This window comes from Nerophis lumbriciformis, linkage group LG02, assembly GCF_033978685.3.
Source record: "Nerophis lumbriciformis linkage group LG02, RoL_Nlum_v2.1, whole genome shotgun sequence".
In the NCBI taxonomy this organism is placed as follows: Eukaryota; Metazoa; Chordata; class Actinopteri; order Syngnathiformes; family Syngnathidae; genus Nerophis; species Nerophis lumbriciformis.
The window spans coordinates 36,831,016-36,858,002 of record NC_084549.2 but is presented as its reverse complement, the minus strand read 5'-3'; the positions used below and the strand labels follow the sequence as shown (position 1 = coordinate 36,858,002).

The 26,987-nt window shown below is 40.7% G+C and overlaps 1 protein-coding gene across 1 annotated transcript; it reads right to left on the bottom strand.

Moving 5' to 3' along the window:
* Positions 1-6,029: 6,029 nt before the first annotated feature.
* Positions 6,030-25,107, bottom strand: pdlim1 (PDZ and LIM domain 1 (elfin)). The gene is made up of 7 exons (XM_061961982.1): positions 24,900-25,107; positions 20,218-20,369; positions 16,544-16,628; positions 15,570-15,754; positions 9,828-9,976; positions 9,594-9,711; positions 6,030-6,592 (listed from the first exon to the last, which is right to left on the bottom strand). The coding sequence occupies exons 1-7, from the start codon at positions 24,990-24,992 to the stop codon at positions 6,406-6,408; spliced, it is 969 nt and encodes a 322-aa protein (XP_061817966.1). The 5' UTR covers positions 24,993-25,107; the 3' UTR covers positions 6,030-6,405.
* Positions 25,108-26,987: the final 1,880 nt, after the last annotated feature.

Sequence of the window (26,987 nt, the reverse complement as noted above, 5' to 3'; positions counted from 1 at the left end):
CACCAACTACGATCATGAAAAGGTTCAGAGAATCTGGAGAAATCACTGCACGTAAGCGATGATATTACAAACCTTCGATCCCTCAGGCGGTACTGCATCAAAAAGCAACATCAGTGTGTAAAGGATATCATCACATGGGCTTAGGAACACTTCAGAAAACCACTGTGAGTAACTAAAATGTTTTGCTACATCTGTAAGTGCGAGTTAAAACTCTACTATGCAAAGCGAAAGCCATTTATCAACAACACCCAGAAACGCCGCCCGCTTCGCTGGGCCTGAGCTCATCTAAGATGGACTGATGCAAAGTGGAAAAGTGTTCTGTGGTCTGATGAGTCCACATTTCAAATTGTTTTTGGAAACTGTGGACGTCGTGTCCTCCGTAACAAAGAGGAAAAGAACCATCTGGATTGTTATAGGCGCAAAGTTGAAAAGCCAGCATGTGTGATGGTATGGGGGTGTATTAGTGCTCAAGACATGGGTAACTTACACATCTGTGAAGGCGCCATTAATGCTGAAAAGTACATACAGGTTTTGGAGCAACATATGTTGCCATCCAAGCAACGTTACCATGGACCCCCCTGCTTATTTCAGCAAGACAATGCCAAGCCACGTGTTGCATCAACGTGGCTTCATAGTAAAAGAGTGTGGGTACTAGACTGGCCTGCCTGTAGTCCAGACCTGTCTCCCATTGAAAATGTGTGGCGCATTATGAAGCCTAAAATACCACAACAGAGACCCCCGGACTGTTGAACAACTTAAGCTGTACATCAAGCAAGAATGGGAGAAGCTTAAAAAATGTGTCTCCTCAGTTCCCAAACGTTTACTGAGTGTTGTTAAAAGGAAAGGCCATGTAACACAGTGGTGAACATGCCCTTTCCCAACTACTTTGTCACTGTTGCATCCATGAAATTCTAAGTTAATTATTATTTGCAAAAAAAAAATAAAGTTTATGAGTTGAACATCAAATATCTTGTCTTTGTAGTGCATTCAATTGAATATGGGTTGAAAAGGATTTGCAAATCATTGTATTCCGTTTATATTTACATCTAACACAATTTCCCAACTCATATGGAAACTGGGTTTGTACTTTGTATGTGCAATGACAATACAGTCCTGTCCTAGTGCTGTAGAAGTTCACTCATGCATCCTTGCAATATTGATGGTGGTGTAGACTGTGTTGGTGCACAAAGGAGGAGGGGTCTTCTTGTATACGCACAGCCCCGCGTGTTCTTCAGCCCGGACAAAAACGCCAACCCACCCATCCCACTGTAATTGGGCTTCAAAAGCACGAGGTGAGATGTACAATGCGTTTCCCCGTGAAAGGGAACTCCAAAGCACATTAAAAGTGAATTCGTTTTTGTTTAAAGTGTGCTGGGGGGTCATTCTGGTCACGACGCGCGCACCTCTCCAAAAAGCGCACAGGTCTCTCCAAAGGCGCACTCCATACTTACTCAAAGACAGTCACATTGTTGAAGGGGCTCCACAAGAGCTGTACATATGGCATCCGGGTTGCAATTAAATGTTTTTTAAGATGTTTTCCCCCTTTCTTGAAGAAGTTTCTCTTTCCCTTTCTCCTCTTTGGCAGAAGGAGCGAAAGGAGGGGAGTTGGGGGGGAGGGAGGGGGGGGCACATTGAATAATAACAATCTGGTCAGCGAGTTGTTGGACTTCGATTGGCCTTCTCAAAACCTCCTCCAAACAAAACAGCTGAAGACGAAAATAAAGCCCCAGCTGGTACTCGCTGTTTGCTCAAATAGTCATAAATAGATCTGCTTGAATGCGCGGCGTCAAGACGCACGGGCCGCGCATGCACGCAGGTGTGTCACCTGCTCTCGTGCGGCATTTTACTGCTAAATATTGTTAAATGGCTTCTCATATCTGCTATATTGCGCCTTGTGTTTGCCCACACTTTGCATAACAAGCAGCAACAAGCGGGGACGTCGTGGCGGCTTCAAACACGCACCTGTCTTACAGCCCGCACACACACACACACGCGTGGACGTGATTTTTTATTATTTGGAAAGTGGCAACATTTAAGTTGACTTTGGATTTTTTTTTCAGCCTTTTATCGTAGCAAGGCGCCGCTTCATATCTCCACTGTTTGTCCACTTTATTGTGCGCATATGGACTCTGATTGCTCCCAAAACACATATTTGGACGGAAAGTTATAGAGGGGTTTTTTTTTTCAATACGTTTAAAACTTGTAAAAACCTGTTTTCCGTTCATAAAACATTTACTTAATTTGATTATTACATTATATATACATATTATTATGTACATATACAGTTATATATAACAATACATCCATAAACGTGGATGCATATGCAAAAGTGCAAAGTAATCTATTTATTTATATCTGCACATTATTGCTCTTTTATCCTGCACTACAACGAGCTAATGCAACGAAATTTCGTTCTTATCTGTACTGTAAAGTTCACATTTGAATGACAATAAAGGAAGCTAGTCTAAGTCTATATATTTATATGATGATGTTATTAGTTTGGGGACATTTGATGTCATTGCGCGCTATAATGCTCTCATTTTTATGGAATTTAACTTGTGTCCTACAGGCAGGATCGAGGCACTTATATCTTCTACACGTTATATTCACTTATATTCATTTTAAGAATATTTTGCTAATTTTTAAATTCTCTTTTCCCCGCTGGCTCCATGCGTAATTGTCCAAACTGACTGGTTTTACGCCGACGCAATGATTTTCTTACAGCTACCTCTGCATGTGACTTTTAGCAATGTTTTATTCTAATAAAAAAAAGTTATAAAGTTATAATAAAGTTATTTTCAATGAGTTGATATTGCATGGGTGCTATATGAAGCATTGTGTTCTGCGCATCCATAACACGCAATATATTGTTTGCTCCATTTTTTTTCTAGATTTTTCCTGTCCAAACAGTAAAAGGTATGGCCTATTGTGGTTAGATTTCTATTTACTTTGTATCTCATCTTCGTTTAAAAAGCCACATTTGTTTTGTGCGTAAAATGCGCAAGAGCGCCTGCATTAAAGTACGTGCAAATGATTCACACATAAATAATATAAATGATAAATGGGTTGTACTTGTATAGCGCTTTTCTACCTTCAAGGTACTCAAAGCGCTTTGACACTACTTCCACATTTACCCATTCACACACACATTCACACACTGATGGGGGGAGCTGCCATGCAAGGCGCTAACCAGCACTCATCAGGAGCAAGGGTGAAGTGTCTTGCTCAGGACACAACGGACACGACGAGGTTGGTACTAGGTGGTGATTGAACCAGGGACCCTCGGGTCACGCACGGCCACTCTTCCACTGTGCCACGCCCACAAAATTGATCAGTGAGAAAATTATGCTTTAAAAAGTTCAATTAGATGAACATAAAGTACTACAAAAATGAAAAAAGGGACGTTTAATGATCCAAGGATCCCATGCGGAGGTCTTAATTATTATTGTTGAGTTGGGCATCCCTTGTGAAGGCACAGAGAGCACAGAGTGGAGCTGATGAGAGGCTGCAAGACGTGCTGCCTGCACGCTGATTGGCCAGCAGACTCCTGCTGTTGATTCAGGCGTGCAGGAAGATAAGATAAAGGTCTTATAAAATGCCCGGGATGCGCACCCGGCCCTCACTTGCCTGCTGCGACACGGGATCACAACTACTCACACAGGTAATTATACTTTTTTTTAATGCATTTATCTTCAGAAATGTTCATTTTATCTTAGAAAAATGTGCAGTGTTCATATGTGACGCAGTAGTGTTTCACAGCTGGACTGCACATCAGCATTTTTGTCAGAGAGACAATATTTAAATCCAGTTAAATCTGATTAAGCATACACCATAAAGTTTTACTAGTATCAACATTTAAGATTTTTTTCCTTACATTGTGCCTTTTTGCACTATTTCCTCCCATTTGAGTTAAATCACAGGTGTCAAACTCAAGGCCCGGGGACCAGATTTGGCCCGCCACATCATTGTATGAGGCCCGCGAAAGCCTGGGAAAAGTGTGTGTTAATAAAATACTTCATTTTTTTTACTAAATTAAAATTATTATTTCGATTTTGACAGGAAAAAATGCATATCTTTTAAAAGTTATCATCTAATCATGCCAAATATTACATTATATATAGGGGTTAGTGCGTCTGCCTCACAATACGAAGGTCCTGGGTTCGATCCTGTGCTCGGGATCTTTCTGTGTGGAGTTGCATGTTCTCCCCGTGACTGCGTGGGTTCCCTCCGGGTACTCCGGCTTCCTCCCACCGCCAAAGACATGCACCTGGGGATAGGTTGATTGGCAACACTAAATTGGCCCTAGTGGGTTAATGTTGTCTGTCTATCTGTGTTGGCCCTGCGACGAAGTGGCGACTTGTCCAGGGTGTACCCCGCCTTCCGACCGAATGCAGCTGAGATAGGCTCCAGCACCCCCCGCGACCCCGAAAGGGACAAGCGGTAGAAAATGGATGGATGGATGCATAGTGTATTACAAACATATGTTAGTAAAGATAAAAATATTGTCACCTTTACGTATGATGTATCCATTAGTTTGTACATGAAAAAAAATCTAATAGGCATAGGCAATAATGTAATAATATGAGGTGATTACCGGTACACATTTATATCAATGCTGTCAAATGATATATTGAAAAAAATAATCAGATCCATTTGAATTTTGATTAATCACAGGTTAATGCATCATTTAAATTAATAAAAAAGTGGACCTCTGAAGGCAGCCATTACTGCGATGTGGTCCTCAATGAAAACGAGTTTGACATCCCTCATTAGAGAGGGCCGATATCATCGGCCAATAAATGCTTTAAAATGTAATATCGGAAATGATCGGTATCGGTTTCAAAAAGCAGCGGTACATATCCGGTAAAACGCAGAAGTAGGCTAGTATACTCTGGACTGATGCTGTGTGCCTTCTGTTTTTGTAGCTGTTGTTTTGAGGCATGTTTAAAAAAATAAAGTCAAAGTATAGTATTTCCCATAGTTGTAGTGGGTATCAGGATTATCTCAGGGAGAGCATGTCCCAAATCCCAAGCTGTTTTGAGGCATGTTTAAAAAAAAAAGCACTTTGTGACTTCAATAATAAATATGGCAGTGCCATGTTGGCACTTTTTTTCCATAACTGGAGTTGAAGTTGTTCTCTTATTTTGGAAGACCTTGTTTTGGATTGATTGATTGAAACTTGTATTAGTAGATTGCACAGTACAGTACATATTCCGTACAATTGACCACTAAATGGTAACACCCGAATAAGCTTTTCAACTTGTTTAAGTCGGGGTCCACGTTAATCAATTCATGGTAAAGTTACATTGTTTAATGCATCCAGCGGGGCATCACAACAAAATTAGGCATAATAATGTGTTAATTCCACAACTGTATATATCGGTTGATATCAGAATCGGTAATTAAGAGTTGGACAATATCGGAATATCGGCAAACAAGCCATTATCGGACATCCTTACCCTTCATGGTTATAATACTTCCAACATTATATTCTTTTAGCTCCAATGTACAGCAGTTATAATGGTTGCTTAGTAATGACAGAGTAAAGGCTAAAGACTCTCCCTTCCCCAGGATGTTTCCCAAAGAGCACACATCCAGGACAGCGATGACCACACGTGTGCATGCAGTGCGGGGCAGGCGCAGGATGAAGGCCAACGACAGGGAGCGTCACCGGATGCACAACCTCAACTCTGCCCTGAACACGCTGAGGAACATTCTACCAGCTCTGCCGGACGACGCCAAGCTGACCAAGATCGAAACGCTGCGATTCGCCCACAATTACATCTGGGCTCTGACAGAGACTCTGCGCATGTGCGAGCAACATACAGCAACACACTTCCTTCCTGTGTTGAGCCGGGCTGACACACCTGGTGCAGAGGAGTTCTCTGCAACAGCTGGCCAGATTTGTCGTCCACTCACCTTTTACTCCAAGTCGCTCTACAGTGAAAAGGAGCTCACTTGGTAATGACTTTCAAAACTTGATCTAGTGACTAACATTCATGCCATCGCAGGTAAACATTTCGGGCAACTGATTTAAACAAATATTTATTTGGCGTGTTTTTGGAATATATTGGTCTATTGAATAAAAACGGTAGAAAATGGTTTTGTGGGTAAAAGAGCGTCCCTTGTTCCCAGGTTTAAAAAGAGTATCATCAACATATACCCATCAAAGACAGTGAGTGGTTCTTTTCTCATGAATACTGCACCCAGTGGCACAACATGGCTGGAATATAAACAAATGCTTTTCCTATTGTGGAGATCAAAGTTCACATGTGCAAATAAACATCGTGTCCAGTGCCAGTGGCCCGCACAGAAGAGCGCAAAGGAAAAAAAGAGAAGCCAAGTGTGGGATTGTGCCCGCTTGTCCTTTAACTGTGTGCAGTCCAAGGCTTGGTTGGAGAAGCTTTATTTGGGGAAGACGGTGACCACGTCGTAGCCTTCAGGCGGGGTCATTCTCTCGCGTGCGTGCTTCTCGCAGTAAATCTGCTCCTCCACAAAGAAATGTCCCTTCTGTTTCAGGTTGATGTCGCAGTCGGTGCAAGTGAAACAGTCAGGGTGCCGGAACTTGTCACGCAGCTTCACCAACTTCCCGCTGAGACACAAAGTCAGGAATTCATCAGTAGATGTGATTAATAAACAGAATAGATTATACTCACTATGATGAAAAAATAATCATTACAAAAGGCTGTCATGGCATTCAGGGCAGTTATTTTTAGGGATGGGTAACTTTCCCATTTGAATCAACACGGTACCGGGGAATGGCTACCGGTACTCAACTTCTGTGTGTTTATTTGTGAATAAATGTTAATTTGTTTCAAAATGAAATCATTTTTTTAATTAACATTCATCAGTGGGCTGATAATGATAACTGCGCTGTGTAGTTGTTTTATCTTGATCACGTACACATCTGTGTCTTATTTGCAAGACGTAGGACCCTAAACAGGGAGTAGTCTTTGCCATTAAACTGAATAAGTATCTTTTGTCGCGCCCTATAAAGTATTTATAGTGTAAGCATTGTACCTATTACACACCAGCTGTTTGATTGTAACATACATGTTAGTTGTAATTTTCATGACCAATTTGGAGGTGTTGAAATCGCAATGTAAAATCTTTAATACTAATCAGTAGCATGTCTGTGTCAAATTCAATATAAATTGGCATCGATTTTAAAAAGTGGAGCCTTACTGTAAAATGGACTGCTTAACAGGCAAACTTGCTTGTTGGCATGGAAAATTGCAACACTACCTAGAGGCAGTTTGGTTGAGTCCGCTTTGAGGACTGCTTGAGTGCTTGTTTGCGCCTGCAACCGCACATTTATTCATATTATGCTGTTCATTGATACTCAATTCATATAGTATAAAAGTGGTACCTCAGGTTTCGGATGATTTGGTTATCGACAAAACTTTGCCTCAGTTGTTGCTAGGGATGATGTTTGATAAGAAATTATCGAGTTCGAGCCTATTATCGAATCCTCTTATCGAACCGAATCCTTGTCGATTCTCTTATCGAGTCCAGATAGGTTGTTGTATATGGAAAAAAACCCACAATATGTGGTTTAACAAAAGCTCACTTTTATTATACAAGAAAAAAGTAAAATCTAATAAATAAATAAATATTGACTGTTACCCCCCTAAAAAAATAAAATAAAATAAATAAATATTGACTGTTGTTACCCAAAGTATATTAAGTGGGATTTTTCAGAAAAACAAATATATACAGTAACACAAAAACAACAACCTGTCTCTGTGATCACTATAGGTGTATAAATAATAATTTAGTTTTAAATAAAATCAGTCCCTTGGGCACAAAGCTCTCCAAAAAGTGCGATTCTGCTGCTATTTGACATAACTGTTTGTTATGATGCTTTGACATTTTTGCACTTTATTTCTTTATTGAAAGAAAATTCTATGAAGAGAAAAGTTGTTTGCAAATGTGGTTACAATGCTAAAAAATTAAAAGTTAAAGCTAAAAAAAGAAATACACTATGAGTTAACATTATTTCTTCATAGGGCGAAAGATGTGATGTAATGAGCTAGGGAATATAACAACTACACTACACAGCATGCAACGGGAGTGACGAGCATGCGTGGTAGCCCCGAAAAGTGTTGTTGCATGTCGCCACCCGGCAGCAAAGAATGAGGTTATGAGCACGCTGTGAAAGTAAACGTCAAGAACTTAACCAACACGCCTCGTCTGCATTATTTATAATTAGACAGACAACACATATACAGTGTGATTTTGTTTTGTTTACAAGGAAAGAAAAACAAAAGTTAAAAAAGGGAGATCATGTCATATATGTTGTGTATATATATATGCATGTGCTGCGGTTGCTTTAAGAACGTTGCGACAGCTGCCGTAAAGGAGGTGTGTTGCTAGCCTGGTTGCTATGTTTTCGGGAGGTCGTAAAAGTGTTCGTCATGTGTTTGTACCCTGCTCAAATCTCTCAGTAAAGTTATTTCATTGGATTATACCTTTTGTTTTGAACTTTATTACACCTTGGAGCGCTTTTTCCGGTCCATTGTTTTTCCTGCTTTCCCCATCTGCGCCTAATGACTGAGCTACGTGACGTCATTTCTTCTGATGTCTCACGGGCAATTTCTGGTCGGGACGGGATTCGTTCTCAGGGATTCGAATAAAGAACCAACTCTTTTTCTTTACTATAGTGGTCACGATAACGGGTACCAGTTAACAAAAAGGGATTAGAGTCCGAGGACTCGGTTCTTTTCTTAACGAACAACCGGGAAAATCGGTTTCGAGTATCATCCATAGTTGTTGCATGCCGTCCTTGTTTATCATAGGGTTTAACCGCGTGTAACGAAGTAGTCCGTGCAATTGCGCACAATCAGGTGCCCAAACTAAGAATCCCACACCTTGATAAAGAAGGTGAGAAAAACAAATTAAAAAAATAACTATGTGGCTCTTCCTTCCGTTCCTACCTCTTCGCTCATCGTCGTCTTCGCCAACAAGAGTCTTCCATTAAAGGTAAGTGATGCTAAATGTTAAATTATCCATTTATATGTGTTTCTTTTTGTTTTCACCATGTAAACTTACAATAATTCTCTATAAAATGTGTTTTGTGTTCGAATATTTGGGTGTCAAGAAAGGGTTAATTGGCTTTACATTATTTCTTGCAGAAAAAATTTCTTCAGTTTTTGTACAATTTGATTTTCTTCTGACCATTTTTTGACCAAAACCAATGTACTGTTGCATGTATGTAGACCTGTAAGCTACTTATTATGCATGTATCATTTTTGTATTAAACTCCTGTCTGTTGTAATGTTGCCTGTCTAATGTTGTCCCTTCATGCACAGCGACACTGTGATGAAGCTAGCGCCCTAAACAAGAGATTGATCAAATATCTTCAGTAGACGCTGCTAACACACTACTTATTACAAAAACATGTGAAACGTGTTTAAATCCAAGAGGTGGCGCCAGAGCTACAAAGCCATGACCAGCGATTGGCATTGAAGAATGAGGTGTCTGATTATTAAGATTAAAAAACCCAGACGACAATATGTAAGGTGTAAAAACACAACACTGCTTTAAAAAAACAACTAAAGCAAACTAGCAAACTAAAAGGATGAAATACTTACACAATCCCTGACCCACATTTATCACAGACAGGCAGCTTCTCTGCACTTCCAATTGAGGATCCAATTCTACTTGACGGTGCTTTGACACTCCTGAACCCTGATGGTTTGTCAGGGTTACCTACAATACACACAATTTGAAATAATATATCCAATTTGTCGTTACATTTATTGGGAATATAATCTTGAATCAAATTAATGTAAAACTGGTATGTTGATAAAACCAAATGTAATTACCTGTCTCAAGACTCTCCTGAAGCACCCTGAATGAAGCAGACTGTCGAGGTGGCTCATCAGCGTCTTGGTTCTCTTGCAGCATTTTATATACCTCGGAATCAGCTGCTATGGGCGGCCGCTTGGTGGCTTTTGCTGTCTCTGATGCAACTCTACAAGGCAAAAATCAACAGATTGGTGCATTTGGAGCAGGTGTGTCAAACTCATTTACACAAGGGAGCAAAATTCAAAGACAACCTTATATCGCGCAGATCGGACAGGATTAACACGTATCCCCCTCACCCCTAGGACACCACGCAAACGATTAAAAAAAATATGGGTTTTGTTTCCTGGACTACGTGCAAGTGTGAACTGATTTTAAAGATACTGTAGTTGTAATATACACACCATTGCGACTGCCCACCTGTGACCCTGAGAGTAACAAGCGGTAGAAAATGGATGGATGTACAGCTAATGTATTACTATCAGTGTTGGGACTAATGCGTTACAAAGTAACTCGTTACTGTAACACTGTTATTTTCTGCGGTAACTAGTAGTCTATTTTTTATATTCAGTAACTCAGTTACCGTTACTACATGATGCGTTACAGCGTTATTTTACGTTATTTTTTTATATAGTATCGGCTAGAAACTGAGAAGAACTGAGTGTGTTTTATTTGAGAATTGCAGTGTCGTCCTTCTGATTCATCCTGTGTCACAAGGAAGAGAAGAGGCGCGCCGCGTGCTTTGTGTGTGTGGGTGTGTGTGTGGGTGTGTGTGTGTGGGGCGGGGGGGGCGTGTCTGGGATTACGAACACGACATCATGGAGGAGCCGAAGCAGAGTTTCTTAACATGGAGATATTCTCACTACTTTTCTTTTGTTGAGCACAAAGAAAATAACATTTTAGTTCAATGTAAGTTGTGTCTTGGATCAAAGGTCCCATCTACTGCCCAAAACAGCAATTCAAATCTGCTGAAACAGCTACAAAAGCAACATGCTTCGACGAAGCTAGTAAAGAGAGACACACTTCACCTAAGGATTTTAACGGAGGGACTGCTAGCCAGGACAACATTGATAGAGCCATTGTATGTGCGAGAAGACATGCAGGCTATTTCTACAGTGGAGTCACCCGCTTTCAGGCAGCTAATTGGCATGACACCGGCGTCAAACGGCAAATGGCGCGAAAACATTTTCCACGTACTTGGACACAGTGGACAGTGAGTACATAAACATGGAAAGCAAGCTAAAGAAGACACTCTAAACTCTGCCTCTGCTCATCATTCATCACTGAAGGTACACACACTCTGTCAATTCTCTTATATACTCTTTCATTCTAGACTTCTAGAGTGTTTGATTATCACATCACTCTAAATGTATGGACTATAAAGTTCACAAACATAAAGAGGGATCCTAGTGGGCCAGGCCAATCTTTCCTTTTCTCTAAACTACAAACCCTGTTTCCATATGAGTTGGGAAATTGTGTTAGATGTAAATATAAACGGAATACAATGATTTGCAAATCATTTTCAACCCATATTCAGTTGAATATGCTACAAAGACAACATATTTGATGTTCAAACTGAAACATTTTTTTTTTGCAAATAATCATTAACTTTAGAATTTGATGCCAGCAACACGTGACAAAGAAGTTGGGAAAGGTGGCAATAAATACCGATAAAGTTGAGGAATGCTCATCAAACACTTATTTGGAACATCCCACAGGTGAAGAGGCTAATTGGGAACAGGTGGGGAACCATGATTGGGTATAAAAGTAGATTCCATGAAGTGCTCAGTCATTCACAAACAAGGATGGGGCGAGGGTCACCACTTTGTCAACAAATGCATGAGCAAATTGTTGAACAGTTTAAGAAAAACCTTTCTCAACCAGCTATTGCAAGGAATTTAGGGATTTCACCATCTACGGTCCGTAATAGGGATGTCCCGATCCAGGTTTTTGCACTTCCGATCCGATACCGATATTGTTTTTGCACTTCCGATCCGATACCGATACCGATACTGGCCTATCCGAGCATGTATTAAAGTTTAAAGTAATTTAGCCTACTTTGTTGTCAGAATCATATTGAAAAGGGTTTTAGTACTCTTGATAAAAACTAGCCAGCTGAATTAGGGGAGTTTGAATAATACACAATGGTTGGTAACAAGAAACTGACCTGTTTATTCAAGGATAAACACAAAATAGACAAAATTATACATGACAAACAGAAATGGCATCATTGAAACTAGGGCTGGGCGATATGGCCTTTTTTTAATATTGCGATATTTTAAGGCCATATTGCGATACACAATATATATCTCGATATTTTGTCTCAGCCTTGAATGAATACTTGATGCATATAATCACATCAGTATGATGATTCTATGTGTTTTGATTGATTGATTGAGACTTTTATTAGTAGGTTGCACAGTGAAGTACATATTCCGTACAATTGACCACTAAATGGTAACACCCCAATAAGTTTTTCAACTTGTTTAAGTCGGGGTCCACTTAAATTGATTCATGATACAGATATATACTATCAGATATATACTATCATCATAATACAGTCATCACACAAGATAATTACATTGAATTATTTACATTATTTATAATCCAGGGTGTGGAGGGGGGCGCCGGATGTAAGTGTCAAAAAGACAGCCAAAAGAGTTTGATATGAGAATAAATCTAAAGTTAAAATATAGGGTAGAAATGCACCCATTTGCAGGAAATGTAGTCTTGATTTTCAAAATTTTCTTTCAAAGCTTGCATGTCTACATTAAAACATTCTTCTTCATACTGCATTAATATATGCTACTTTTAAACTTTCATGCAGAGAAGGAAATCACAACTAAAAAAAAATCACTAATTTTTTCATACGGTGTTGATCTGGAAATTTTTGCCTCTGCATTTTGATGGTGTGGGCGTGTAGCACCGAATGGAGATAAGCGTCTCGACAGACGATACAATATTTGAACAATGATGACGAAAACTGTTTTCTCTGTCGTGTCCGTGTGTCGAAAATTGTTATGCGCTTATTTTTTTATTTTATTTTGTGCGTGGCATATAATTGCTATGCGCAGAGGACGTCTGAGCAGTGCGCAATTGCACAAGCGCGCACCTTAGAGAGAACGTTGGTCACACGGCTGCGCTAGCATCACAGCTAACGTTAGCCATGCTGCTACCTCTCTGCTGGGAGAGGACGTATACGTATGTGACGTATGACGTGACAGTATGTGACGTGTGTAAGAAGGAGAGGGAGACACAGGAAAGAGTGAGAAGAGCCTGTCGTGCAATGCCAGCAGCTAAAAGCAACTGCGTGAGAATCTACAGACCTGTGGATGTGTTGAAGGTGTGCTGGAAAATGCGGAACGGAAATTAGGGAGCAGCAGAAAAGTGGAATGTATTATTTAAATCGGTGCGTTGGAAAACACGGAGCGGAGTTTTTTTTTAAACTGGATCTGGATCGGCATTTTCCCATGCCTTGCCGATACGCATTTTTTGGCAAATATCGGCGGCCGATCCGATCCAAATATCGGATCGGGACATCCCTAGTCCGTAATATCATCAAAGGGTTCAGAGAATCTGGAGAAATCACTGCACGTAAGCAGCTAAGCCCGTGACCTTCGATCCCTCAGGCTGTACTGCATCAACAAGCGACATCAGTGTGTAAAGGATATCACCACATGGGCTCAGGAACACTTCAGAAACCCACTGTCAGTAACTACAGTTGGTCGCTACACCTGTAAGTGCAAGTTAAAACTCTCCTATGCAAGGCGAAAACCGTTTATCAACAACACCCAGAAACGCCGTCGGCTTCGCTGGGCCTGAGCTCATCTAAGATGGACTGATACAAAGTGGAAAAGTGTTCTGTGGTCTGATGAGTCCACATTTCAAATTGTTTTTGAAAACTGTGGACGTCGTGTCCTCAGGACCAAAGAGGAAAAGAACCTTCCGGATTGTTGTAGGCGCAAAGTTGAAACGCCAGCATCTGTGATGGTATGGGGGTGTATTAGTGCCCAAGACATGGGTAACTTACACATCTGTGAAGGCGCCATTAATGCTGAAAGGTAATTACAGGTTTTGGAGCAACATATGTTGCCATCCAAGCAACGTTACCATGGACGCCCCTGCTTATTTCAGCAAGACAATGCCAAGCCACGTGTTACATCAACGTGGCTTCATTGTAAAAGAGTGCGGGTACTAGACTGGCCTGCCTGTAGTCCAGACCTGTCTCCCATTGAAAATGTGTGGCACATTATGAAGCCTAAAATACCACAATGGAGACCCCCGGACTGTACATCAAGCCAGAATTGGAAAGAATTCCACCTGAGAAGCTTAAAAAATGTGTCTCCTCAGTTCCCAAATGTTTACTGAGTGTTGTTAAAAGGAAAGGCCATGTAACACAGTGGTAAAAATGCCCCTGTGCCAACTTTTTTCCAATGCGTTGCTGCCATTAAACTCTAAGTTAATGATTATTTGCAACAACAAAAAAATCAGTTTACCAGTTCAAACATTAAATATCTTGTCTTTGCAGTGTATTCAATTGAATATAATTTGGCTGGTTTTGGGTTCTCACACACACACACACACACACACACACACACACACACACACACACACACACACACACACACACACACACACACACACACACACACACACACACACACACACACACACACACACACACACACACACACACACACACACACACACACACACAATTCTGCATATTTTTGACCTAAAGTTAAGGCATTTATAAGCTGAGGTACCACTGTATTTTGTACAGATATTCTTTAACAGTTAAAGTTGTGTCGTTTTTAGTTGTGTTCAATTAAATTATTGCTATTTTTGGTGGTAATCTGGTACTCTTGGTAAGAATGGTTGGTGCAATACATCCTATTAATACCACTGTAGCTGACAGATTGTATTAAAAAATGGAAATTTACCATGGTTCCCATGATTTGGATGAACCTCAGTGTAAACCGGTAAACATGGTCCTATGGTTATGCTAAACATGACCAGCAACATGAAGGCCAGTATATCTGCAGATGCAAGGATTACATTTGGGTGACAGAGCAAAACCACTGGTCTAATTTAGAAAATGACAGCAATAACATTGGCAAACAGGTTTAAAAAAACATTGCAGCAACCTAAATCATTACAACTGACAGACCATGAACCCCAACATTTGTGGTTCAAGTCCACCCTGACCACTTCACCCAGTCGCCTTGCCTTTATCACCATCTCATACATGCATAAAATAATTAATTGCTCCACCAAGGAGATCTGAGCTGCGTCAGACTCGATATGTGATATGCTTTGCTAGGCAAGACATTACATTTCATAAGTCAAACAGTATATGCAGAGCAAATAAACCAGAATTTGACAACATGTATCATATTTCACAAAACTGAATGTGTGTGTGGCCTGTTTTTCTTATGCTTATGCCAAATGTCACCACAGAGGGGTTAAACTGCCTCTCATGACATTCATCAAAAACACATCTCCACATTGGTGATGCTTCGACGTGAGCAACAGCAGGACGTAGAAGGACTCATTGAGACACAGCGTGCCACTCAATGCTAACAAGACTGCTATCAGCAGCTGTCTGTGCAATGCTAAATTACTTCAAAGTAGTCAGAATTTTAAAGTTGAGATGATTTTTAAAAAAGCACCAACTTTTTACACATGTTAAAAAATCCCTCACTCATCTGGGATAAGCCCTAAGTCCATCCCTGGTAAGAAAAAAGGAAATACTTCCTTACACATTGTCAGGTTCGCTGGTGGTAGCCACGGTTTTAACTTCGTCCACAGCCGAGTTGAAGTTCTTGATGTTCTCTGAGGAGTAGAGGCCAGCTGGGTTGTTGTACTGGTTGGTCACAACCTTGGGACCAAAACCAGAGAAGGGCAGGGCACTCCTGTTGTGGGCGGAGCCTATTTGTTTCATCTCCTGCCAAATACATAGAAGTTTCTGTTGAAGTGCTCTTTATGCAACTGAAACAAGTATTCAGCAGTTGTGAAATAAAACTGACAAATCAAAGCACACTCATTTCAACATGTCTAAGCGACTGCTTCTGGTTAGCTGCACCTTTATCAGTTTAAATAACTTCAAATTCTAGCTCAGCTTAAGTTTTTTAAGAAAAGTCATTAGAAACAAAGATGTCATGACAGTGGAATGCCACTGGCGTGCACACACAAGTATTGCCATCTAATGCTTCACTAAAGCGACACAGCAACGGGCTCATGTTTCAAACATCCCACAGTGAAATGACAAACGAGTAACTGACCAGAAGCTAAATCATGAATCAGTCGTTCCATAACACAATAATTTGGACACATCAAAAAGTGACAAGCCATTCAAGTGACAGACGGCATTCAGGCATTTGACATGCGTTTGTGTTGGTGACAAAACCGCACATCAACAACAAAGGAACACAATTGTGCGACTAGCAGAGCACACACAGAGCCTGCGACACGTCACACTGGCCTTAGCTTTCCACTCAGCGGGCAGGAACTGAGGCTTGCGTCACAGCTGAGCTGATAAACTACTGGTCGCCTAGGAAACCTCCTGTTGGGAAGTAAACAATGACTTCATCCTTGGCGGGAGGGATGCGGCGAGCCAAACATTCAGACTCGCAGACTGCTGGAAAGTTAAATCTGCTAATTTTCCTCTGAATGACAGAGGAGAGTGAGTGATTATGCAAGCTCCAGGTTTGATGTGGAGTCAGCAGACACATACCCGTGGCTCAGACGCAAGATTCATCTTGTAGGGATGTGACTTCCCTTCTTCTGATGACAACGGCGACCACAACTTATTTTCTGATCTGAAACCAAGAGGAGGGAACACATTAATTGAAGAACTGTTTGCAGAACTGCCTGGCTTCTAAATATTGCGTATCACCACAGCAAACACCCTTGCATGTACTGTGCTTTTTGTCTAGAGTTCCTGACAGCCAACATCCTCTGCAGTGGACATATACAGTAACAAAAGAAATAGACGACAAACAAATGTCCACTGCAGAAGACACTGGCTCTCAGGAGGATGTATACATTTGTTAAGTTTGCTCAGTCCATATCTTTTTTGATTAAGTGTACTGTAAACATAAAGAGAGAGAATATCAACCTGAAACAAAGAAAACACATTAAATACAAAAGTTTTACATTAATTTGTACATTGAGTTTAACAAGTATTTGATCCCCAAGCAACACATGGCCTCGTACAGGTTTCTCAAATTGTGGGTCGGGACAAGGGGGTCTCAGGCGGCACGGGAGATTTTTGTTATGTGTGTCTGCACTCTAGTATTCATGTTAGAATGATACAAGAGCTTGCAGCTTGGTGACAACAGTGCTCAATCCAATTCACAGGCTCCTTGTTCTACCCAGTAGGAGTAGTAAGTACACAGGAACACCTGTGTGCTAAGCTAACTGAGGAGTTGTCAGCGGGAAGGAAAACGAGTGACGATAATCAGAATATAAAAACCCCGAAGTATGCCAAAGCATACATAGCCTTTGGATTCACCGCAACTATGGTAGGAAATGAGACAGACGTGCATTTTATGGTATTCTACTTGTGACGCTTGGGCGGCATGTGGTTGTCGTGATCCCAATGTGCAGAAGACAGCATTCAGGTAAAATGTATTTAAAAGGTGCGGTTTGCAACTTCCTCACAGTAACATTTAGAGGCGGGAATCTTTGGCCACTTCAGGATTCGATTACCATTTCAATTCAGGAGCTACGATTAGATTAAAAATCGATTATTGATGCATCTTTACTTTATGTATATTGATGCAGTTTTACATTTATTTTTGTTTCACTAAATCAGCGTTTATCACTTGCAACTTTAAATAACAATGCATTTGTAATAAGAAATTCCTATCCCATTTAATAAATTCATGGAAATGTGTGCAAAACTGGAACATAAGTACCCTAAAATAAAGGAGCTGGTCGGATTTCTCAGTGAGGTGGTTCACCGTAGTCAGACAAATTTTAGAACAGTCTGCATTACATTATTTACAGTAAATATATCGATTATCGACAATTACTAATCGATTTTATAATTGTTCATGTCCGAATTGCGATGCATCTAAAAATGTATTATTTCCCCCCCTCAAGTAACATTTTTCAAAGCAAAACATATAAGAACACCAGCTTATATTGCCATTAGTGGTTTAACAGAACACATTTGTTTGACAATTGTCTATGTTTTTCACAATTACAAAAATTCCATCCATCCATCCATTTTCTACCGCTCACGGCAGTCACTCACCCTCTCTCGTCAACACGTACGCACGGCGAGCATGTGCACACATACAAAAACAGTCAAAGAGAAGCGACAAAAAATGTGTAGCATGTCAGAATCAGAAGTACTTGTTCTTATGATAGAATATACATTCAATGAGAGCTAATACTAAATATCCAAATTGCTATTAAATAAAAACACCTAAAGCTAATGCACGTGCAATTGTTATGTACATACTTAATTACCGTACGTCATTACGTACGAGAAGCCGTAAGAGGGCGGCATATACTGTTTAAAATACTTTGGAAAGTTAGCGCCCTCTAGGCATCTGTGTAAATGTTGCAAACAGCCCTTCTAATATACAACAAAACAAAAGATGCATGCAGCTGGGAGTGCATTCTAAGCATAGGGAAAGCTACGCACTACAAAACTAAACTAAACAGGCTACAAAGTAAACTAAACGGAATTCTGGAAGACAGCAACAGTTTTGAGACATGAGACGCAGAGTGTGCATTTAAAAGCAACGTTCCAGTACCAGCCAGCAACAAGGGCTGAACCTAAATACACTTGATTGCAAAATCAGAACAGGCGTGTTGGCCAACAAAGTAAAGGTGCTGCAAAGACAAAAGAAAAGGAAGTGGAAAGTAAAAAAATAAGAGTGCTGGACAGGAATTAACATTAAAAAATAGGAAGAACCACCATAAAACCAAAACAAAGCATGACACTACTACTCTTTGCAACATCTATCTTTGTGAAATGTTTTTTTTTCTGCTGCTGCAATAAAAAAGTACAGATCTTATCTTAACGTTGAGCAATATCAAGCTTGACGCCCAGATTTGAAAGGATGTTCAGTGCAAAAAGGGCTAATGACAGCCACTAAATACGATTATAGAGTTCTCTAAAGTAATTCAATTCAGGAGGTTTGCGGTACAATTTTTCTACCCTGCGGGGGTCATGACAGAAAAGAACGGAGAAGCACTGTTGTACTGCTTTGTGGAGATACCTTTGTTGGCAAGCACAGATGCTTTTTGTAGTTGCCCACTAGGATTGTGAAACTCTCAAGGGATTTAGATCAACTCATCCTTATTAATAATCTCAAAATTTGGAAGGTTTCTGAAGCTTCAGCTCCCTCCTAAAGATTGTCTGCGGGATTTAGGTCTGCAGACTGGTTCAATGTTTTTCTTGGCTTCATTGTACATTTACGACAATTATCATACTGGACAACCTGTCCACAACACATCTACAGTGTTTTGGCTAGGTCTAGAAGTTTCTCAGCCAAGATTGTACAGTACATTAGTACATTTATCAGTCCATCAATGCAGTGAGGTCTCCCTGTACGTTTAGTATAGACACATTCCCAAAGTAGAATGTTTCCACCTTAATGTTTGATGGATGGTGTTGGAGTCATATTCAGTCTTTCTCTGCCACCAAACACAATGTAGGTCTCATCTGAACACCACATTCTCCCAAGACCTTTCAGTCATTTAGGTGTTCATAGGCAAACTTCACTCAGGCATGTACATGTGTCTTCTTGAGCAGGCGGGTCTTGTGCGAAAGACCATTACAGTAGAGTTTTGCTTTTCTTGCTGACTGTGGTTCCAGCTCCTTTGAGATTTTTAACCAACTCCGCCTGTGTAAATCATGCTTACTCCACAATGTGAGATATATTCGATAGAGCTCCTGAGACAATATCTCGTATTTCTTCTGTCCTGCTGAAACGACAGGATTTGTGTGCTTTATGTGTGTTGTAGGAGTCACAATTCCACTGAAATACAATGCAAAGCATTTCCTTTATCAATTTGTTGATAAATGTTTTTATTTGTTAATTTAAACCTAGCAATAAAATATGGACTGTTCATGACTTTGTTAGCGCGTAAAACTTAATCAGCAAGAGTTAAAAAACACATTTTTAATTTAAACAGCTGTAAGTTGTGACCTCAAACTGACTTGTATCATGCAATAACATTAATAATAATAATAGTAATTATTATTATTATTATTATTATTATTATAGGAAAGATGAATAAGCACAAAAGGGTTCAATAAAACACTGTTCTTCAAAAGGCATGCCTAAACATTGCATCATTGCCTTAACACCTGGGTTGGGCCTGAGGTGTCCCACACAAATGCTTGTCAAGCCTGAGGAAATGCAGGCCAGACTGCTGCATATTTACCTGTCTATTGAAAGCACCATCTCTTCTATGCAGCCTTTGATTTTGTTCTGTGCTTCCAAGTGAGTCATGTTGTCCGTGCTTTCGCCATCAATAGCTAAGATCGTGTCGCCAATACACAGGTTTGCTTGGGCTGCTGTACTTCCAGGGGTCACCTGCATCATTGGAGACATAAATTATGAATATACGTTTGGTTGCCCAAAAGTTACTCATACCGTCTTTGACTCTCTCATCTCAAACCTTGTTGACCTTCACACACTGACCTAAATGCAGTTTATTGTTTATTGTACACACAGGCGGCGACATGGTTGGCAGAGAGAAGCCTGAGGGGCACACACTGCTGGAAATCAAGCCCTGAAGACAGGAAACTTTGGCACAGCTCAGGAATGTGTAATCATGTTTAAATGGGAGGGGAGGACAGAACTGAGAAACACTAAAATAGCAGCCTCAATTCTTCTAACATCAATAAATGCCAATGAAAATATACTGCTAATGCTCTACATCCATTTTCTACAAAATATAGAAGTAACATTTTTTTATTCCATTGACACTCAAATGAAAGAAAAAACCGTGCACACAGTCAGTCTTTTTTCTTCTCCAAGTTTGCCCCAGGTTTTTGTATACCGTCTTAGTTATTGTCCGCGGAAGTGAATGACCAGAAAGTCCTAATTCTTGTCATATTATTTATACAATATGTGAGTCCAACTGTGTTCGCAATGTATCTTCGTTGCAAAACGTGCCTGTAGTAGCAAGCTCTCAACTCCCCAACCAGTAGTCACTCTTCCCCAGTTATGTCGCCTTTTAATGACATCCTCACTGGTTGACTGTAGTTCTCTGCTAACACAGTCTACTTACCACAAGTCTTTGAGCTTTTTGTTTTATTGATTACGGCTGCAAAACAAGCCACCATGGGGCCAAAGAAAGTTGCAAGTGCCGGAACTTGGATTAAGAAGGTTGAATTCAAGAAAGAACCCGAAGTAAAGTACAAAGGTGACATTCGCTTTGCTTCCCCCTTCCTTCTCTAATTGCCGTGTTGTGTAGCAAAAGTCTTCAACAAAGGTAAAATTGATGTGAAATGTCATTCATCAATTTCAGTAATGATTTATATGTATTTCACATTGTTTTTGTAACATAAAACTATGGCTATTCTAGGGTTGCGCAATATAGACAATAAAAATGATATCAATTTGGCTGATACTATTGTTACATCGTGGTAATGCATGTTAAAGACCTATTGTAGTGGTGTCCCGCAAATTTGACAGCAAGCAAACGCATTCTCGATGCACTACAGCATTTTCGGAGCAGCTAAAGTCCCTTTACAGTGCAAAGCCACTTCGAAATCAGTAATTGTCACCTCCATTGCGGCAAATAAACTATGTTTTGTACAAGTATCATCCCTGGAGGATAAGAAATAGCTAAACATGCAACACTACATGCCATAGACAGACATGCTAACCACTAAGCTAGAGCTCTTGAATGCAAACAAAGGTGGGCGGCCCGATACAATTATCAACAGTAACAATACTTAATATAGTATCAGTATATGGTCGATTCTACAGTGCGTAGGTAATTGTTTTTGATCATCAAAACATATTTTGTCGTTTTTGTTATTGTTTACAAACTCAGGAAATAAGTCCTTGGACAAAGGAGGGCTTTGAGGGCAAAACCCAAAAGATATAAATCACAGCCAATAGTAGGAACTAATGTAAATATTTATCTGATATTGTTACGTCGCCATCCTGCGTTTCTGTGATTATAATTGTGATCAAACATTGAATTATTCATTGGTCTTGAACATCTTAAGTATCAGTATCAGCATTGATATGACCAATATTGCCCCTGTAACTACTTAGTAATGGATCAATATCCAAATTTGTAGTATCGCCCAAAACAGATGTAAAATATCCAAACAACAGAAGAATAAGGGCTTATTACATTTTAACAGAAGTTACAAAATAAATTAGCAAGTAGATTATAAATACTTTAGACAAAAATAAGTGTGAAAGGTGCAATGAGGTGGCGACTTGTCCAGGGTGTAGCCTGCCTTCCGCCCGAGCGCAACTGGGATAGGCTCCAGCCACCTGCGACTACGAAAGGGACAAGCGGTAGAAATTGGATGTATGGATGGAATACAACTGGTACTGGAATATGTTACCAAATACACCAGCAGCTAATATAGCAGCCTTTGCAACCCATTTTGAAATGGTTCCATTATCATTGATACACCCAATTACAAACCCTGTTTCCATATGAGTTGGGAAATTGTGTTAGATGTAAATATAAACGGAATACAATGATTTGCCAATCATTTTCAACCCATATTAAGTTGAATATACTACAAAGACAACATATTTGATGTTCAAACTGATAAACTTTTTTTTTTGCAAATAATCATTAACTTTAGAATTTGATGCCAGCAACACATGCCAAAGAAGTTGGGAAAGGTGGCAATAAATACTGATAAAGTTGAGGAATGCTCATCAAACACTTATTTGGAACATCCCACAAGTGTGCAGGCTAATTGGGAACAGGTGGGTGCCATGATTGGGTATAAAAACAGCTTCCCAAAAAATGCTCAGTCTTTCACAAGAAAGGATGGGGCGAGGTACACCCCTTTGTCCACAACCGCGTGAGCAAATAGTCAAACAGTTTAAGAACAACGTTTCTCAAAGTGCAGTTGCAAGAAATTTAGGGATTTCAACATTTACAGTCCATAATATCATCAAAAGGTTCAGAGAATCTGGAGAAATCACTCCACGTAAGCGGCATGGCCGGAAACCAACATTGAATGACCGTGACCTTCGATCCCTCAGACGGCACTGTATCAAAAACCGACATCAATCTCTAAAGGATATCACCACATGGGCTCAGGAACACTTCAGAAAACCACTGTCACTAAATACAGTTTGTCGCTACATCTGTAAGTGCAAGTGAAAGCTCTACTATGCAAAGCGAAAGCCATTTATCAACAACATCCAGAAACGTCGCCGGCTTCTCTGGGCCCGAGATCATCTAAGATGGACTCATGCAAATTGGAAAAGTGTTCTGTGGTCTGACGAGTCCACATTTTAAATTGTTCTTGGAAATATTCGACATCGTGTCATCCGTACCAAAGGGGAAGCGAACCATCCAGACTGTTATCGACGCAAAGTTCAAAAGCCAGCATCTGTGATGGTATAGGGGTGCATTAGTGCCCAAGGCATGGGTAACTCACACATCTGTGAAGGCACCATTAATGCTGAAAGGTACATACAGGTTTTGGAACAACATATGCTGCCATCTAAGCGCCGTCTTTTTCATGGACGCCCCTGCTTATTTCAGCAAGACAATGCCAAGCCACATTCAGCACGTGTTACAACAGCGTGGCTTCGTAAAAAAAGAGTGCGGGTACTTTCCTGGCCCGCCTACAGTCCAGACATGTCTCTCATCGAAAATGTGTGGCGCATTATGAAGCGTAAAATACGACAGCGGAGACCCCGGACTGTTGAACGACTGAAGCTCTACATAAAACAAGAATGGGAAAGAATTCCACTTTCAAAGCTTCAACAATTAGTTTCCTCAGTTCCCAATCGTTTACTGAGTGTTGTTAAAAGGAAAGGCCATGTAACACAGTGGTGAACATGCCCTTTCCCAACTACTTTGGCACTTGTTGCAACCATGAAATTCTAAGTCAATTATTATTTGCAAAAAAAAAAAGTTTGAGTTTGAACATCAAATATATTGTCTTTGTAGTGCATTCAACTGAATATGGGTTGAAAAGGATTAGCAAATCATTGTATTCCGTTTATATTTACATCTAACACAATTTCCCAACTCATATGGAAACGGGGTTTGTATATATCATCAAAAATATTGTTGCATTTAATATCATAAATAAATGATAAATGGGTTGTACTTGTATAGCGCTTTTCTACCTTCAAGGTACTCAAAGCGCTTTGACACTACTTCCACATTTACCCATTCACACACACATTCACACACTGATGGAGGGAGCTTCCATGCAAGGCGCTAACCAGCACCCATCAGGAGCAAGGGTGAAGTGTCTTGCTCAGGACACAACGGACATGACAAGGTTGGTACTAGGTGGGGATTGAACCAGGGACCCTCGGGTCGCGCACGGCCATTCTTCCACTGCGCCACGCCGTCCCGATATAGACTTTGGGTCATATCTATCATCCTTACCACTGTGTATCAATTTGTCTAGGGATGAGGATACACAGCATTACAGTATGCTCTTTCTAATATTTTGATTACCTTCATTTGTAAAAAACAAGAGATGGTCCAACTATTCTACTACACACACCTCCACTATGAAGCAGTATAATACCACTGCTAATTAAAAAACATTGACGACCTATGAATGCTAGTTAGAAAAATAGACAATATAGTACAGTATAATAAAAATAGAGAGAAGGGTAGTGCTGGTGTAAACCTTGAGGTGCGTTCAGGTACCCTTGAAGAAACGGATTTTCCGTATACATGCAATTGTATGCCATATTTAGCGAATATATTTTAAATAAGTTCATATCCTCAAAACAAGTAACCCCAGGAGTTACACGCCGTTTGGCGTTGAATCAAATGCTAGCAGTAGCAAAAAGCCAACACTTGGCACAGTAGTTAAACAAGTTAGTTTGGTGGTCTATTCCAGCCCAGGTGTGGTTCATCACCCACCCAGCAAAACTTACCCGGGAAATAGTCAGCGGTTGCTCGAAATCTTTTCCCCCGACCAGCCTGAATCCCCAGGGTCCAGGACCCTGCATGACAACCCGGAGAGGCATAACTACAGGTTAGGCGCCGTAAAAGCTTCAGTCTACGTAGTCTGCCACTGAGTCCTTTCCCGTCTGCTGATGACCTGTGAGATAGATGATCAATGGCCGCGACTTCAGTGAAGGAATTAGAGGGGGCGGGGCTTAAATTCACTGGGACCAATCGCTTCGGGCAGCCTCAGGCTCGAGTGAGAGTTCAAAGATCGTATATTATAAAATGACGTGTCGCTTTCTACCGGTAATGTGGAGATCTTTAGAAGCAACGCAGATCACGTAACATTACTATATCGACTGGACTAACTTCTATTATTGTCGTTTTCAACATGAAACAAATTGATATTTAATCACTAAACAAACATCGTACTTATATTGAATTTGGAGAGTGAGTTGTCTTCCTGCGGAAATGATCTTAAGCATGCTCGTCTGGCCTACTTCTGGGCCTCCCGGTGCCGTCACTACTGTGTTACATTGCAAGTTTACCATTTATGGTAGAGCTTAATCCCAGGATGTGGAATGTGCCGCTCCCAAAACTTGAATTCCTTCCAGGATCGCTGCTATTACAAGTGGAGTGAGAAAGCTCCTTCCTTCTTTGTGACTTAATGAATGAGAATCTTTTTTTTTTTTTTTTGGTTCAGTGTGTGAACTATTATTGTGTCACTTTAAACACTGAAACTTACTCAAAACAACTGAATTTTTAGATATTTTTATTTTGTTTATTTTTTACATAGTTTTAACATAAAGGTGCAACAATGGCATTTTATAATTGTTTACTCAATAAATGTGAGGATTACTAACCATAGAAACACATGCATTCCAAAGTATAGCGGTCCATCAGGGGTGTAGCACTAAATTCTGGCCCCCAATACACAATTCACCTGAAGAGCCCCTCATCCTGCCCTGAACCCATCGTAGCCACACACACACTTGGTATGTTTAGTCCTAGACTAGAACATATCTTGATAAACCCCCTAAATAATGTGGTATGTTTTTTTTCCAAAGACATTTTTTGGGTCGGATTTTTTTTAACAAAAAAGTGCCAATAAATGTAATAAGTGTTCAGAATATGAATTTAGATATCAATGAAACCACTCATTTAAATATTATTATAAATCTGTCAAGTTTTCCTTTATTTTAGAGCAAGAGGTGTCAAACTAATTTTCATTGATGGCCACATTGCAGTTCTGGCTGCCCTCAGAGGGACGATTGTAGTTGTGAATAATATATAAACATAAAAGTATATGGAGTCGTCTTATTATATCATAACACAATTACCTATGCATTTTATTATTGTCCATCCATCCATCCATCTTCTTCCGCTTATCCGAGGTCGGGTCGCGGGGGCAGCAGCTTAAGCAGGGAAGCCCAGACTTCCCTCTCCCCAGCCACTTCGTCCAGCTCTTCCTGTGGGACCCCGAGGCGTTCCCAGGCCAGCCGGGAGACATAGTCTTCCCAACGTGTCCTGGGTCTTCCCCGCGGCCTCCTACCGGTGGGACGTGCCCTAAACACCTCCCTAGGGAGGCGTTCGGGTGGCATCCTGACCAGATGCCCGAACCACCTCATCTGGCTCCTCTCGATGTGGAGGAGCAGCGGCTTTACTTTGAGCTCCTCCCGGATGGCAGAGCTTCTCACCCTATCTCTAAGGGAGAGCCCCGCCACCCGGCGGAGGAAACTCATTTCGGCCGCTTGTACCCGTGATCTTGTCCTTTTGGTCATAACCCAAAGCTCATGACCATAGGTGAGGATGGGAACGTAGATCGACCGGTAAATTGAGAGCTTTGCCTTCCGGCTCAGCTCCTTCTTCACCACAACGGATCGATACAGCGTCCGCATTACTGAAGACGCCGCACCGACCCGCCTGTCGATCTCACGATCCACTCCTCCCCCACTCATGAACAAGACTCCGAGGTACTTGAACTCCTCCACTTGGGGCAAGATCTCCTCCCCAACCCGGAGATGGCACTCCACCCTTTTCCGGGCGAGAACCATGGACTTGGACTTGGAGGTGCT